Genomic DNA, 16,180 nt, shown 5'->3' on the forward strand with positions numbered 1-16,180 from the left:
TATATTACACACTCATGTATGAATGTATGAATATATATTTATGGTACATATATTACCATACTTGTATATCATGCATAAAATATGTTGTGATATGCCAAGTTGTTAATGAGAACAGTTCAAGAGCAGAAGCTAGTATCACATAAGACCTTTTAATTTATTATTTCAGAAAACTGGAGGTTAGCTGACTATCACTAGTGTTACATGCTACAAATTTTTGAGCTTCGAAGTTGCGGTTTCGATCGTAGGAATGAGGACGTATTTACATGATACGCAGGAGTGGTCGCACAACTCGCAATTATTCGTAGCTGATGAGTTTACGTGCTCCGAAGAAATTGTCGTACAACACCGCGTTTTCTATATTAGTCTGTTGCGCTTTTACCTACAACGGGGCACATAATTTATATCGCGGCTGGCACTCCTAAAATGCGTCTACGGTCAAATGTTAATGTCAAAGTGTGTAAAAAACTTTCTTTAAATTTCGGAGTTAATATTTTTTATTGCGGAGATAATATTTTTAAAACACGTGCGTTAAAAACAGAGCTGCATAGGGATGCTGTAGGGACGTCACTAATAAAGACGATGAAAATCCAATCTCCGATCGCAAAGATTTGTGCAATAATACAAATAGTGATGTTAACATCTTACGCAGTACTTCGTTGTTGATACGATGTTTTCAAAATACCCCCTTGAAGCGGAGGTTTGAATCGCTTCGAAGAATTAAAGATTCGACGTTTTAAACCATTTACATGCTACGAAGATGAAAAATATGACAAAACTTCGTAGCGTGTAGCACTAGTGTATCACTATGCCTCTTCTATTTGCACCCTTCGAAGATTAGGTTTTGCAAATCTTGTGAGCATTAGCGAGCTCATTCGGATCTGAGCTGGTGCCCTCGTTGTGTGCCTTATAACACCTGGTTTTGATGTCTTCTCTATTTCATAGTGATGGTTCATAGTGAGAAGCTTCATTATGAAGCGCACCAGCACAAAGTGTTATTAGCGAGGTGGGATGTTATGATTTACACAGGGAGTTTACATCAACCTGTTCCAGCTTAGGGCCAATCGCGGAATAGGAATGGCACAAATAGTGGTAAGAGTGTAAGCCATAGGCTAGCTATAATCCATCAACAAGCTTGCAATTACTCTCACCACCATGGGTGAAATAAATAGTACTGACAGAGTATATAAAAGGACATACCTTAAAACCTCAATTTGAGCGCCGCCCTCTATTTGAATACGACCTCTAATATATCGCCACTTTGACACTCATAATGGTTTTTATGAACCCATAATAAAAGGTGACCAGTGGAAAACTCTCCGCAAAAAGGTACCAACGATTAGATTACATAAATATTAAGGAAATCTTTCATTGTTGTTGTGGTTGTTGTGTGGTTTTGGCGCAGAGTGCGCTTGAGAAGATTGATTATCAAAACTACAACTCGATTTTATGGGTCTACATCTGGCCAATCATTTTCAGGTTCGTCCATAAGGTGGTTTAAATCAGATCTAAAGACTTTAAATGAATGATTAGAATATTCCTCAGGAACACCCTCTATTTGAATGCAACCTCTAATAGAACATCACTATAGCAGAACGGGTGAAAAATACAGCTTTATGGCGCTCAAATAGAAGTTGTACAGTAAGTCAAAATTATTACACTAGATATGTCCAAACAGAAACTTGAAAAAAAATCCTAAAATTTCTAATATTCGAGGGACTATCATTTTCTGCACCATAAATACAAACATGAGTACAACAACGACATCCTCCTCAAATTCCTAGTGATGACATACCCAATTGTTGAGAGCTGGTTGGCTTCTGTGTGGCTGTTTCAGGCGAGCCGCAGGCCTTCCATGCCTTGGCTCGGTATTTGAGTGGTTGCTGGCCATCAGCGTCAGCAATTCTCCGCACTAGTCTGCAACAAACAGACGTGTCAGAGTCGAGGAAATGTACACAGGGTTTAGTATCCTACTAGGTAGAGTCAAATAGAAATCAACCAAAACAAACAAAAACAACCCAAAATGTTATAAATATTTATAAGTACATTTTATAACATGCATTGTCTAAGGGTATGCACACACATGCATTTGTAACTAAAGGTTAGTATTTGGTTGGATTATAAATTTATTTTATCTGCCAATTCAACAGTATTCAAAGAAGAGATTGCTATGATATTAGGATACTCTATATATAGGACGGGCAAGATATTTGTTGCATATGTTCTGTGATGCATGTTTGTGGGCTTAAGATGTAAGTAACATAAATGTTTTCGACAGCGACAGGCAACATTTGAAATTTATCATGACACATCATTTTGTAACAGTAAGTCATTAGAGAAATTTTGTTCAAATAAACAGAATAGAATTAATGGGCCTGCAATAATCTGCTGCCACTATGTTACTTCTTTGCAGACTATGGCATCATCAATTTGTTTACCACTTACGGCAATAGTAACACTGATAATGAGCATTACAACATAGGCTACATGTAGCTGTAAATGGGTCTGTTGAATTATTAGTAAGCACAAAAACTGTCTAACTAAAGGAAACTTTCATCTATGAGAGTAATAATAGTGCAACCTAAATGAATAATTAATGCTGATTATATGTTATATTAATGCTGATTAATCCGTGATTATATGTTCAGTTTTGAGAAGTTTTAGGCGAGGGTATAAACGCCCTTGTAATAAGCGGTCAGTTGGATAATCTTGGTTCAGTAAGCAGTTCATTAATTAAACTAAAGGAAAAACTTTGTTAATAAACTAGCAAAGAATACTGGCTTTTAAAGGTTGACTTGCAAAAAAATTCACATTACAGTTATTTGGTACCAAAAGATTCACCATGTCTTACTCTGTTGTGTTGTAAGTGCCAAATATGTGGAAATGTGTTTACAAGCTCTTAAAAGCTCAAAAACGAAAAGCCGTCGTAGATTGGAATCTGTTTATTTCCCTGACGTAGTCATGACAGTTTGGTTATCGTCTTCTCACGTGATGTTCTCACGTGAATTGAAAGGCCAATAAAAAGCTCAATATAAAACTTATCGTAGCACTAGTTTATGACAAACACTTCGGGTTTTACCGAAGACCCCGTATCAAATATAGATGCTCGCTACTTTACAGTTTTGTTTCGGCATTATTCAATCATCAAGTCATAATCTCATCACGTGACCCAATACTTCGAAAATAATTTTTGCAACACTTTTCGATTATCACAGGTAACCAACAGGCTCATCATGATTATCCGACAATGATATGTACTCCTTCGAGCTAAGGTTAAAAAGTTTAACGATTTTTTACGGTAAGTTATAAGATATCAGTGCTAAAAGTGACAGCATTACAATGACGATAAAACAGACGCATAAGAACAATAGACATGGTTTTATTGAATGGTGAAGTATAATTGTGAAAATATTTCGACGAATGAGGTTGCATGAAAGTGTAAACAGAAACCATCCTGTAACAACTACGCCCCATTTGAGCTGTTTTGAAAAGCAAATCCAAACTACGGCGGTCTCGTGTGGCTGCGATTAACTGTTCGTTTTTTAGCTTTTAAGAGTTTGTAATCACATTCCCAAATATTTTGCACCTACAACACAGCAGAGTAAGACATGGTGAAACCTATGATACCAAATAACTGTAATGTGAATTTTGTTGCAAGTCAACCTTCAACTAAAACTAACTACCATTGCCTTCATATAAGTAGGATGCAGTTAACTTTTCTGAGTTCATAACAGCCTGTGGAAATCAAATGCAGCAGACACTCCTACAACATAGCAAATCCATTCCGAGAATGTTTACATTATAGGGACTACTTTATACGAACAGTAATAAATACCTGCATTCTGCCTAATCTAACCCGTTCCAAGATTGCCCCAAACTCGCCACTTTGGCCATTCAAATACAAAAAATTGAATTAAACTTTTCAATTTAATGACTACAATAACTGTGGAATTAATGGTGTTTCGTAACTGTCTTCTTATTACTTTCACTTGGTTTAGTGTTCATGATTACGATAATTTTTCATTAGATTAAGGAGGGGCGCATACCTTCAATGTCAACTTATATAATTTTTTGAACTTGTTTATAAACATTAAGGTTTAAGCTGCAGAGAAAAAAATTACAAATACTGAATTTCTAAAATAAAAGTAAAACAAAAATATATACCGTAAAAGCTCTAATTGAACGCCGTGGTGCTGGATTTTTTAAACCTTCCTCTATTGTGGCGGTCCAATAAAGGTGGCGTTCAAATAGAGGGTCGCATTGTATTTTTCAAATAGCTCGTCAGACTTTTGGGAACATAAATTTAGCCCTTTTACAAACGAATGTCGCCTATATTTTACCCTCTAATTCGGGCGGCGTGACTTTAGCCCTATAGAATGCAATAAATCTGCTAACTTACCTCCAACTTGTCCAAGATCTCTCAATAAATATGCATTGAAAAGCTGAGAAATATATCTACCAGTTTATATCTATTGTTTGCAATTAACCTGCGATGATATTATAGCCTGTGTCCCACTTTGCAATTTGTTTGAGCTTTCAATTTTTATTTCATGCTAAATTTAAAAACATATTCCTATTTTATAGCTATACAATATATTTATACTTTATATAATCATTAATACATTTGATACAGTTTGCAGCCAAAACTAGCTTGTTATGTGCAATAGAACAGGAGTTAGGAGCGTCGATCTATTGTAAGTCGTGTTAAGACAACCGCAAGGATGCTATTAAATAATATGCTATAAATCTGCAAATTTATAAGTTATATAATGATAATCGTTCAAATGCTACAAATGTATATTCATGAACAAGTGACATAAATGAACCATACTTAAAATATGTGCAGAAACAAAAATTAACGTTTTCAAAACAAAAATATTTGCATCATTTGCTCGGTCAGTTGCGTTCTGATTGTTGCCTTCGACGGAACGAACATTTTCTGGTTGTTCAATACTTTCCACATGTCTTCTGATCTAATTCTTTTTCTGAACTGTTGAACTAGTTGAGATTAGCGTTAAAACAAAGTTTTTTAACAGAGCAAAACTTTTACACGTTGTATTTTACACAAATACATGTCATGATAAATTTTTAGCCACATGCATATTAAGCCCAACTTTTAGCCTAAAACTAGTTGTTCATATACTATCGTAAATGTAAACCGTTTTTATATACTTCGAAGTATCAAGACTGCCTTAAACAAGGAACTACTATTAGCCTGAAACAGTTATTAATTAATTCTATGGTGTTGCTTTCAAAGTTTGAACGAAAAGCCTTGGAGTTGGACAATGAGAGAATTAATTGTTAATGATGTAAACGATTCCTTATTAATATGATTTTGTGGACACTGTTCTAATGATCACATGCTATTATGGGTTCATAAAGATCAAAGATTGTCAAAGTGGCGGTCAAATGGAGGTGGCATTCAATTAGAGGGTGGCACTCTATCTTTTAACCTTTCTCTCATAGTAGCAAACAAATAAGAAGTGGCATTCAAATAGAGGTGGCGTTCAATTAGAGGTTTTATGGTACTTACTATAGTAAAAGCCGTGTCTGTCTGCCTTTTTGAAGCCATGATTAGAGGTTAAGATAAAACATAGTTTTTAATGAGACTCCAACTCGTGACATTGAGCTTGATAGATCAACACTCTAACACCTGCACCATTCGACCACCTTTAGGTATTTCAAAATAATTGTGCAGCTACTTACTCTGTGCGCTACATCGGCACACCTGACGATCTTTCAGGGCAAACTAGACTACAAGGATACTAATACATATCATAGAAAATATCCATATACATCGTATTCTCTCCGAAGGGTGACAAAAGCGAAACCACTATTTTCAAGGCTACCTATGGGACTTTCATTATTAAAATCGAATTTGACAACTTATACCGGCTGGCCACTTTACATATTATAGTATTTCTTATGAAATACGAGACAAAAACTTCACATAAATTATCTATGTTAAGTCGAATTTACATTAAAGGAGGTTTACATTACAGGAGCGTCTACTGTATTTGGTTTGTTTACATTACTCGTTTTAATGTCATAATAAACTCAAATCATGCATCCAATTTGAGTTAATTATGACATTACAGGTAACACAATAGGCTAGATAACAAACACCTTTGAGAGATTGGCTATTTCCACTAACCCTGGATTCTAAGGACTAGTAGTCAAATATATAACTTCTAGAAGTCACTCACATTTTGTCGGAGATTTTGCCGATAAAATATTTTGGTGATAAAAGCTTGCGATAAGAATTAGAAAACTAAAAGCCCAACATAGCATCTCAATAGATGCAACATTATTGTGGCAGGACGGCAAACTTTTGTTTATCTAATGACGAACAGGTAGTGTGGGAAAGTCAAGCACAAAAATAATGGCAAACAAACAACATTTAATGACTCGCCTACCCAATAAAATACAAAAACTGCAAAAAAATCGAACGAGGAGCCCATATCATGCAGCCTCTCAAAAACAAGTTACATCTCCATAATTATACATGTAATGATAGAGAATGTTTCAAAAAGTATTTTTATATGATGAAAGCTGACAATTGGGTCAGCCAAAATAAGTTGTTAAATGAGTTGACAAGCCACACTTATGATGCAATAAACTATGTGGTTATGAACCAATCGTGAAAAAACCTATCCTTGATATATTCGCCAGTTAAATCATTGCAATGTCTGAAGAAATCGGAAAATTATATTATTGCTAGATCATACTAGATGGTCTAATAAAGGATAGTACCACTTTTTTTCTGAACTACTAAATATCTGGATTTCACATTTAATCATTTAGTCTAATTAAGTAATAAGTCGCGCAGTGGGCGCAACACTATAAGCTATATGAAAACACGCAGACTACGGCTTTAGTGGTACTTCACTTCTGCAGCCAAATATTAGGAGGAAATTTCAAGTAATAGGCGATAAAAAAAACACCAAGTACTAGGCGTACGTATATACATTTACTACGTAGATGCCAAATCAAAAGCTGACAAAAACGCAACAAAATTATCGATAACCTGCGTCCGAGCAAGTTGATTACACAACTGTTAGAAACGGAAAAAGCGAAAGCTTTATTGATTTGACTTTACAGATTTAGTATAAATGAAAAAACTGTCTGACGTCTTAATAAAGACATTAAATATAAAACAATTTGCCAAAGTAACGCAAGACTGTGTGTGACACATTCTGCAGAGAGCGCCGCTTAAAATAGCGTTCATTCATCCACAAGCCGCCATTATTGTTTATAGTCGGATTAACACTTTTAAATGTTTGAATGAAATTTTGTTGAGCAAAAGTATGTATACTTAAAAAATTGCTTAGCAAACGTTAATAGTTATTTTTGTCATATTGTTTAACATGCATTTAATAAACACAATTGTTAAGATTTAACGTGTATTACTAATTTTGTCGCGGAGGCTTAAAAAGTTCTCCCGCACTAACGCGTGGTGCAGCTTTCATAGAGCGAGCTATTAAAATACAGCGACTTCAACACTATCGATTTCACGAAGGAAGGCAAGACAATTCTTTATTACGTGAAGCAGTGCTAGTCTGTCTCTTGAGTATATTGACATTTCACTAAAACTCGATACCGACACGGAATGGAACAGATTACTGGCTTTACATACATTATGCTGTTGCTTGAAAATGTAAAGACACCGCCAACGAATGGATTAAGCCCAAAAGTTGTACACACGATACGCACAACGGGACGTACAGATAGCAAGCCACACCAGCAACAAGACTCCTGAAGGCATCTAAAGTCCAATAATTCAAATGCAGCAACAAGCTAATTAAGAACTCTAAACTTAGAAAAATCAACCACCAAGAGAAGCTGAAATTCATTCTCCTGCCAGCTAACACCGGACATTGACAAAATAATTTGAATATACCATCTCATTAATCTGGTGAATTTCCATTGACGTACTAGAAGACAGTGCTCCCTCAATGACCAACCACAGCAACCTAAAGACACAACCCTTAACGCTTATACATCTACTCTCAGGCTAATCAAATGCCTTTAAAAAGGAACACTTATAGTAGTTCATCCTCTCTCTTGCTCTTTTGACAGTGACCTCTTGTAGACGTACAAGACAGAGCTTAAGGGCAGACACAGATAGCTGTTGGCGTAAGATATTTTATTACTTAGCTTTTATTACTCATTGTTGCTTTGCTTTATTTTAGAACTTTGCAGCTTATGTATTAAGGTTTTGGTTTATGAGAATAAAGAGTACTTCTATTGCTACACTGACATCTGATAAATAGCATAGTTAGACTTGCACTGAAAATCTGGATCAAGTCCTATAAATTGAACTCACAACTCTTGACAACCATAATAAGGTGGCTTGCCTTCTGAGACATTAATCATAAATGCATAGTCTGAATAAAGTGAGACAGGGTAGAAACTAATCACTGATGTTAGTGTGGTGTTCGAGTGAGTAAATTCCTTAAAAACCACACATAACATTTTAGCTTCCAAACCTGGAAAAAATATTTCAAAAAGGTTTTTGATCATTTTCAAAGTCTCTAGATTTTTAAATTTAAATTTTAGCGTTTTGTCTGCAAACATTATACCGCTTAGAGTATTTAGGTAGCACTTGTTAGCATTATGCATGCTTACTCGCTCTGTCAATAGCTATTGTTTTTATGTATATGGCTGTTCAATTTTTTTGAATAGCTTTTAACATTGCTAAAAGTGCATATGCTTTTGTTGCATTTGTTTTTTTAAAGTCACATTATACGCATATGTTTCGCATTCACACATACATCAGAGTTTAACGGGAGTTTAATCTGCTTTATTATTTTATTGCATGTTTACTATGTTTAGTCTGTGCGCTTTTGCTGAGCTTGTGTGACCTACTTTGAGTTATATTTGTTCAGCTACTAGCAAAGATGCTAAGCTATAAATTATACCAACATTTTCTAGCAAACGATACACCTGTATCTTTGCAAGTTCAATTCTTCAAATATACAACCAATGATATACAGCCCCCATTGGGGCTGTATATCATTGATACAACCTAAGAAAATTATAGACAGTAAACGTAGTGACAAAAGGTTAAAAATAGCCATTGAAAGTTACTTCCTTATGTGAACAGTTGTTCATGCTATTCTTTTCAGTACATACTCGAGCCTCAACAGCCTAAAGACAGCAGAGTCATTGGAGCTGTTGTCTTTTATAGATGTCTCTGTTAGCCTATAAGAAAATGTTTAGGTGTTTAGATTCTGTTCTCTATATTGCAGAGAGTTGGCATCTAAATTAAATTGTCTAGAGTACTGTTTACAACTTTACTGGTTGGAACTGATGACTAACTCCTGGTATTTAAGCCGTATTTAGCAGAGCGGTATTTTGACAGCTCTGTACTTTGCTGGTTAATAAATCTCTTCTGAATTTATCTTCTTAATATACCAGTTATTTTTGCATATCAAGCCAGTACATTGTTCAGACTCTCTTTTTCTCGGCATCCGTTTCACTGACAGTTTTCCAATCAGCAATCTCGAGCATTGTACAACTCTAAAAATTAATCATCTTACCTATGTTGAGCTTCTGGAATACTAGTGTAGTCTGGAGGCCACAGGGAATTTCTCTGTCACTTTTATATTAAACGCTGGTAATTTATATTTTTAAAACTCAGATAATCATAAAAGTGCATATCAAATTGAGTAAAGATTTTAAGTTTAATGCTGAAAAAACAGATAAGCTTATTCATCGCCTCAAAAAAATGGTGAGTTGTCTATTTTGTATGGTGAGCTGTTTATTTCGCATGGCGAGTTGTCTATTTTGTATGGTGAGCTGTCTATTTTGCATGGCGAGTTGTCTATTTTGTATGGTGAGCTGTCTATTTTGTATGGTGAGCTGTCTATTTTGTATGGTGAGTTGTCTATTTTGCATGGCGAGTTGTCTATTTTGCAGTTTAATTATTTAAAATATTCTACGAGATGTATAGTCAAGGGTGTGACAAAAGCATACTGTATACAAAAACAAAAGTTGAGAATTTGTTTGGCCATAAAAGGCAAATCTATGTGTCACATGCCATGAGCAGGCAGCTCACTATCTTGCAAGCATTTATTGCACCAGCATTTCTGTTTCTTTTAAAGTTATAACTGGAAACATTGAGCTTCCAAAACAAAATCTACCATGTTGATTTGGATAGCCAAACCACTAGCTGCTATGGTTTTGTAGGAGTTGGCTACACTTTAAGGAAATCAAACTACTCAGCCTGCAATCCACATCGCTTTTTTGGAAATTTCCTCAAAATTTTGTTTTCCTTATTTAAAAGTAATAGCAGACAATCTAGGATATTTGTTATAACAAACGATTAGGCAATAATTGTTGTATTTTGTACTGGTGCTCATTACTATGGTCCTTGGTCTAGTTACTAAGGTCCATGAGAAGGTTACTAATGTCGTTGACCTGCTTTTTAAAAATTTGGCAAAAGAATTTTTAGGACTAGGCTACATTTTCTGGCTATCGTTAACAGTGTTGTTGATGAGTTGCTCCTGTCAGTGTTCCTGATGACCACCACTACTATCTGTTAATACAATGACAAAATTGTCTTAAATTTTAAATTAGTTGACACTTAATACTATTTGTCAATTGAAACTGAAGGCTATTTTAGGCAACTACCATATATGGTCTCCTAGTTATACCAACATGTATTATTAAACTTGTTTACAACTGCATCTCAATAAGCGTAACAATAACGATAATAAACCATACAAGGGTTGCAATAGACAGTAATCAGTTTGGTAGAAAACGTTAAATAGCTATGCATACATGGAACAAAGCCAAACAGTTCATGGAGAACAGGCAGTTTCCATTCTGTAGAGCTTTGCAGATTTTTATTTATAAAGCGCAAATTGTTTCCAAAGAACTTTAAGTTTTGCTAGTTGAAGGCAACTTTTAAATTTATAATGTTAAAGTTTGAGCAGCAGGTAATCATGCTGAATACACTTAGTTACAGTTTGGTGCTCGACGTTACGCCGAGTCTGTTCCAATTGATATCGCGATCTGTTTGCCTCGCTCACATAGTTAGCTAAGTAATTTCATGTCATAGCTATTGTGACACTTGCTCCACAGCACCTGCAAAGTATGTCGTATGAAATTATGTGAAATAATTTTGATGGGCATTTAATTTACTCTCAAACCAATCAGAATCTACTTTAGCAGTTGTGATTGGTTACTTTCCGCTACTATGAGGGCAATTAGTCAAAAGGGAGGTTGCTTGTTTTCATCAGAGTTTAAATTATGGAGAAAATGACATCACATATTTTAGCTGCTGCCAAGGGCTGTTCAGGAACGGCTGACTCTCTACAGTTTGTTGGTTTACACTAAAAAATTTGGTACAGTGTCCGCAGTACTAACTGAAGATCATAAGAGAAACTACATGTATAAGGAAGTTGGGATATACCATAAATAAAAAACACTAAAGTTTTAGTTGTCTGATTTTGCAGTATTGCTTGCTCATTGACTACAGTTGTTTTCCTTTTTGCTCTTTACTAGCAAGAAGAGGTCTGTTCTGTGGTTACAGGGGTGGTTGGTGTTTGCTCATTAGGGATAGCAGGCTGGTCATCGGTAGCAAGCGTAGCAGGTACTGGAGGCTGGTCAGTGATGGCAAGCGTAGCAGGTGCTGGTTCACTACTAGCAGGGGAAGTTGGTGTCTGCTCAGTGTTTATAGGCGCAGCTGGCTTGTGGTCATTAGTGGGAATTGCCTGCTCCTTGATGGCAGCTGAAGCAGGCGTCGATTCATTGCTGCCAAGAGATGCAGGTGCTTGTTCATCGGTAGCAAGTGAAGCGGGTGGCTGGTCATTGATGACGTGTGTCTGTGGAGGAGGTGCTTGCTCTGCAATAATTTCAGAAGGTGTTATTTCATTAGCAGGTCTTGGAGCAGCAGGACTGACTAGTGATTCTGATGAAGATATTTGTTTTTCTACTTTAGCGTCAAAAGGAGCCTGGACATTACTAGCTAATGTACCTTCAATTTGTTCACAAATGACAGGTGATGAAGTTGTCCGCGCTTCAGGTTCTGGTAAGGGAGTCTCAGGGTTATTGTTAGAAGACCCAGCATTTTCATCCTGATCATTCACAGATCCAGTAACTTCTTGATTATGTGCAGCGCATTTAGGAGGCACTTCCTCTCCAGCGGTAGTTATATCTTTGGCAGCTTCACCGGCATTTAATAACAAAGATGCTTGTTCTGTAGAATCTGGAGCGGTAGGTGTCTCATCGGTACTTAGAGAAGCTATGATGGCCTGGTCATCAGTTACTGCAACTTGGGTTGTTTGGTCATTGAGAGCTGAAGTGTCTGGTGCTTGTTTGTTGGTATCTTCTGCGATGTCTTGTTCAGGTGTTTTCTCATCAGAGACATGAGCAGTAGGTACTTGCTCATTTGTGACAGCAGCTGGAGAGGTTTGTTCATCGGTTGCCATTACATCAGATGTTTGCTCATCGCTTGTTGGAACAGTTACCGTTTCAATTTTGACAGGCGCTGCAGGTGTCTGTTCCTTAAGACCTGCTGGTGAGAGAGCTTGCTCATTAGTTGAGATTGATTCAACAAGAGGCTTACTAGCTAGAGAAGTAGTTTGTTGACTTTCATTCAAAGAATCACTCAAGTTAGGCTTATCTTCTGGTTCTGGGATGGCTGTTAGTTGAGACTGTGGCTCAGGTTCTTTCTGCAGATATAGATACTATGATTGGCATAACTTGCCAGACACTATTAAAGAAATTATGAGCTCATAAGCGGACAAGATTTGGTAATACATAATTCGTAAATAAGCAAGATAAAAGTACAAAATTGATATACCTTTATATGTATTTTGTTGCTATCTTTTCTAAACCAATATGGCCCTTTTTTAAATTTTTTAACATAATCTTTAAAATTAGATAATTATTAGTAAAAGCTTTTACCTGTTCAGGGCAAGTATTGTCAGAAGGAGACTCAGTTGGCTGCGGACTTTCTTTTTCTTCTGAATCATTTGTCGCAGTTTTGGACTCCTCAACACAATTAAGCAGCTCTTGTTTGGTACTGTCAACAAGTGCTATGGCAGCGGCTGCAGGTGCTACTTCTTTATTCAGCTTTTCATCTTGCATAACATCAGGTTCTCCAGCAATGGGAGATGCTGATGTTTCCTCTGTAGAATCTTTAGTCTTTTGTATCTCCTGATCTTCAGAATTTTCCTTAGCTACTTCTTGGCTAGCCTGAGGATCTCCACCCTCAGTCAAGCCTTCTATAGAAGTATCACTATCATGCTTATCTTCAGATGGTTCTACTGGCTTACCTTTCTCCATCACTGGATCTTCTTCTTCTTCTTTTGAATTGCACTCAGTGCGCTGCAAAGGTGAGTCAGCCAGAGCTTTCTCATTGGCTACTTGTAGACCCGCAGTTGCTTCTTCATCATGCTTCTCTGCCTCTAGTTGAGTGGCCTCAGTTTCTCTATGATCACCTACAGAGGGTGGTTCGAATGACGCAGTGACCTGCTGTTGCTGTTTTTCTTCAGGTTCAGCAGGCTCAGATTTTGTTACTTGTGGCTCTTGAGGAAAATCAGGCTTTGGTGCAGACTCTGAAGGTGGAGCAAATTTAGTTGGTTCCGGTCCTGTGCTACTCACAGGCATGTATCCCGGTCGATTGGAAGGGCTCTTTTTTTGTTTCTTAGCCTCTCTTTCTAGCTGTCGTTGTTTCCAAGCTGGAATAGGTTTTGATTCTTTTTCTTTTGGCACTGTCGGCTGTTGAACCTATAAAACGAGTGAAAAAAACTAGCATATCACAAAATGATATCTACTAAGGAAGATTGTACTCAGGAGTCATATAGAAAATCAACAGCAGCTCAGAATAAGAAGGAGGTCATAGGTTTCATGCAGTAGTTGATGTAGTAGTAGTAATAATATTAGTAGTAATAGTAGTAGTAGTAGTAGTAGTAGTAGTAGTAGTAGTAATAGTGGTGGAAATAGTAGTAGTGATAGTAGTAGTAGTAGTAATAGTAGCACTAATAGTAGTAACAGTAATAGTAGTAGTAATAGTAGTAACAGTAGTAGTAGTAGCTGTAGTAGTAGTAGATTGTAGTAGTAGCAGTAGTAGTATGTACTGGTAGTTGGTGCAGTAGTAGTAATAGTAGTAGCAGGAGTAGTGGTAGTAGATGTACTGGTAGCAGATGTAATAGTACTAGATGTAGTAGTGGATGTAGTAGTTGATGTGGTAGTAGGTGTGGTAGTAGCAATCATTCAGTCTGATGAATCCAGCTATTAAATTATACAAACCATGCTGTATTTCAACATATAATTATTTTGGTAAAAATTTGAAGCTTTCATTAATATATAATAACTGTTATAGTATTAATATATAATAACTGTGTCTATAAATTATATACCAACAATTTTCATCTACTATATTAATATTCACAAGTTACGTGTAGCTGCATCAACCAAAGTAAACAGGACTATAGCTGTGGTGGGCTAAATTGTATTTATTTATGTTTAATAAGATCGCTTATCATTGGTGAAATGGAAATAAATTTGAGCAAGCTATAGAAGTCATTGGTAGTGAGTAATCTATTGTATATTGTCTCAAAACCTGGTATAATTAGTTATCTGACTAAAAGCAGCTGTATATAAAGTTTATACCTGCTGATTTTCTTGAGCAGGTGGTAGGTCATCGACTGTCAGTGTCTCAGGGGGAGGTAAATCTTCATCCAACTTGGTCAAAAGCTTTTCTCTAACTAATTTTTGTTTCCATGCTGGTAATTCCGAAACCTGTGATTCTATTTTTACTTTTTCTTCATCTCTAAGCTGCTCTCGGTTTTTCTTCGCAGCTTCCAGGCGGTCTTCAATCGCCTTCTTTTCCTGCAACAACAAAAATGGGTTTTTGGATTGCATTGCCTTACATTTTAAAGTACGTGAGTTTTATAGTTGTAGGTGGCTGTTTCTGAGATGACTGAGCAGTTGTGAAACTATATTTTTAATTAAATTCTGTCAGTGAAATTTTAGTCATATTTTCTAAAGCATTTAGAATTTTAGATTGTTTCATTATTACGACAATTAGCTATCATTGCAGAGTTGTTTACTCATGGACTTAATGCAAAAGTGAGTTCTTTACCAACTTGATTAGATAACACACTCAAATCATCTAAAACGTCAGTAGATATTTTTAGTTAAACACTGATGCAGTATTAAAGACACCTACATGCTGTATCAACCAAATTTCTCTCTCCTCTGGGTTACAGGTACCTAGAGCATATACTTCTAAAACACAGTGAAGACGGTAGAGAATGAATTTGACTTTTTCATAATACGCTGACAAGTGAGCCACAATCCTACTGTTAAATGTGGGAGATGTTTAAGGAACGCTTACCAAGAGAGCCACAACCCTACTGTTAAATGTGGAAAATGTTTGAGGAACTCTTACCAAGTGAGCCACAACCCTACTGTTAAATGTGAGAGATGTTTGAGGAACGCTTACCAAGTGAGCCACAATCCTACTGTTAAATGTGAGAGATGTTTGAGGAACGCTTACCAAGTAAGCCACAATCAGCTTAATGTTCTTAGTCCGCACGCCGTCAGTCTTGAATGCAGGTAACAAGGGGTCAAGAGCTTGCACTCCTTCTACATGCAGATAGTCTTCAAATTTGACCTTTTCCGGGTCAAAATTGTCCATTTTGGAGCCTTCTTTCGACCTGGGCATCATATTTTAATGCATAAATTTATAAAGGAGCAACTCACTAGACAGTTTGAAGGAGTTGTCTTTTTATTTTTTGACTTTAAATCATTTATTTTGTTTTGAAATCATTTAGTGTACTATGTAGAGCCAGCATAGGTAATGATGTTACATCTAGTATTAAGCATTTAAAACATTGAGAAGATAACTCCGACTTTGGTCAGTAGCGTGTTGAAAGGGACTTCAGCTGACCATCAAAGGAAACGTTAAGGTATTTTCTAACGAGACAAAACACTTTAATAAGCACCCTATTACAACCGTACCAGCTGCAGTGGCTATAGTTCAGCGAGTCAACCTGATACCTTTCTATATATTATTTATTACTGAATCAGCTTCATATGTCAAGATGATGCGTCTGAGTAGTACAAAGTGTTAATTTACACACAGTTGTCTGTCTGGTTTCGTGCATGATTTAGTTTGAGATTGAAGTGAGTCAGCTGTTTTAGCAACTCATCTCTTACCAGCATA

General features: G+C 36.3%; 2 protein-coding genes across 2 annotated transcripts in view; both read right to left on the reverse strand.

Moving 5' to 3' along the window:
* Positions 1-1,890, reverse strand: part of LOC137402883 (pericentriolar material 1 protein-like) — a 47,919-nt gene extending 46,029 nt beyond the window's left edge. Inside the window, exon 1 of the mRNA XM_068089396.1 lies at positions 1,793-1,890. Coding sequence (XP_067945497.1) covers positions 1,793-1,888 — 96 coding nt within the window. The 5' untranslated portion in view covers positions 1,889-1,890. The remainder of the gene's footprint in view (positions 1-1,792) is intronic.
* Positions 1,891-10,750: 8,860 nt separating this feature from the next.
* LOC137402836 (cell surface glycoprotein 1-like) lies at positions 10,751-15,652 on the reverse strand. The gene is made up of 5 exons (XM_068089345.1): positions 15,512-15,652; positions 14,623-14,841; positions 12,913-13,737; positions 11,981-12,677; positions 10,751-11,848 (listed from the first exon to the last, which is right to left on the reverse strand). The coding sequence occupies exons 1-5, from the start codon at positions 15,650-15,652 to the stop codon at positions 11,505-11,507; spliced, it is 2,226 nt and encodes a 741-aa protein (XP_067945446.1). The 3' UTR covers positions 10,751-11,504.
* Between the last annotated feature and the right edge of the window lie 528 nt (positions 15,653-16,180).

Source organism: Watersipora subatra, chromosome 8, assembly GCF_963576615.1.
Source record: "Watersipora subatra chromosome 8, tzWatSuba1.1, whole genome shotgun sequence".
NCBI lineage: Eukaryota > Metazoa > Bryozoa > Gymnolaemata > Cheilostomatida > Watersiporidae > Watersipora > Watersipora subatra.

Bases quoted from the DNA above. Each gene is read 5' to 3' on its own strand.
- LOC137402836 (XM_068089345.1), bottom strand. From the start codon at position 15,652: ATGGACAATTTTGACCCGGAAAAGGTCAAATTTGAAGACTATCTGCAT. The intron at 14,842-15,511 runs GTAAGCGTTCCT...TTGTTGTTGCAG, and splicing joins AGCTGATTGTGGCTTACTTG to GAAAAGAAGGCGATTGAAGA. The intron at 13,738-14,622 runs GTATAAACTTTA...CTCGTTTTATAG, and splicing joins CTGCTCAAGAAAATCAGCAG to GTTCAACAGCCGACAGTGCC.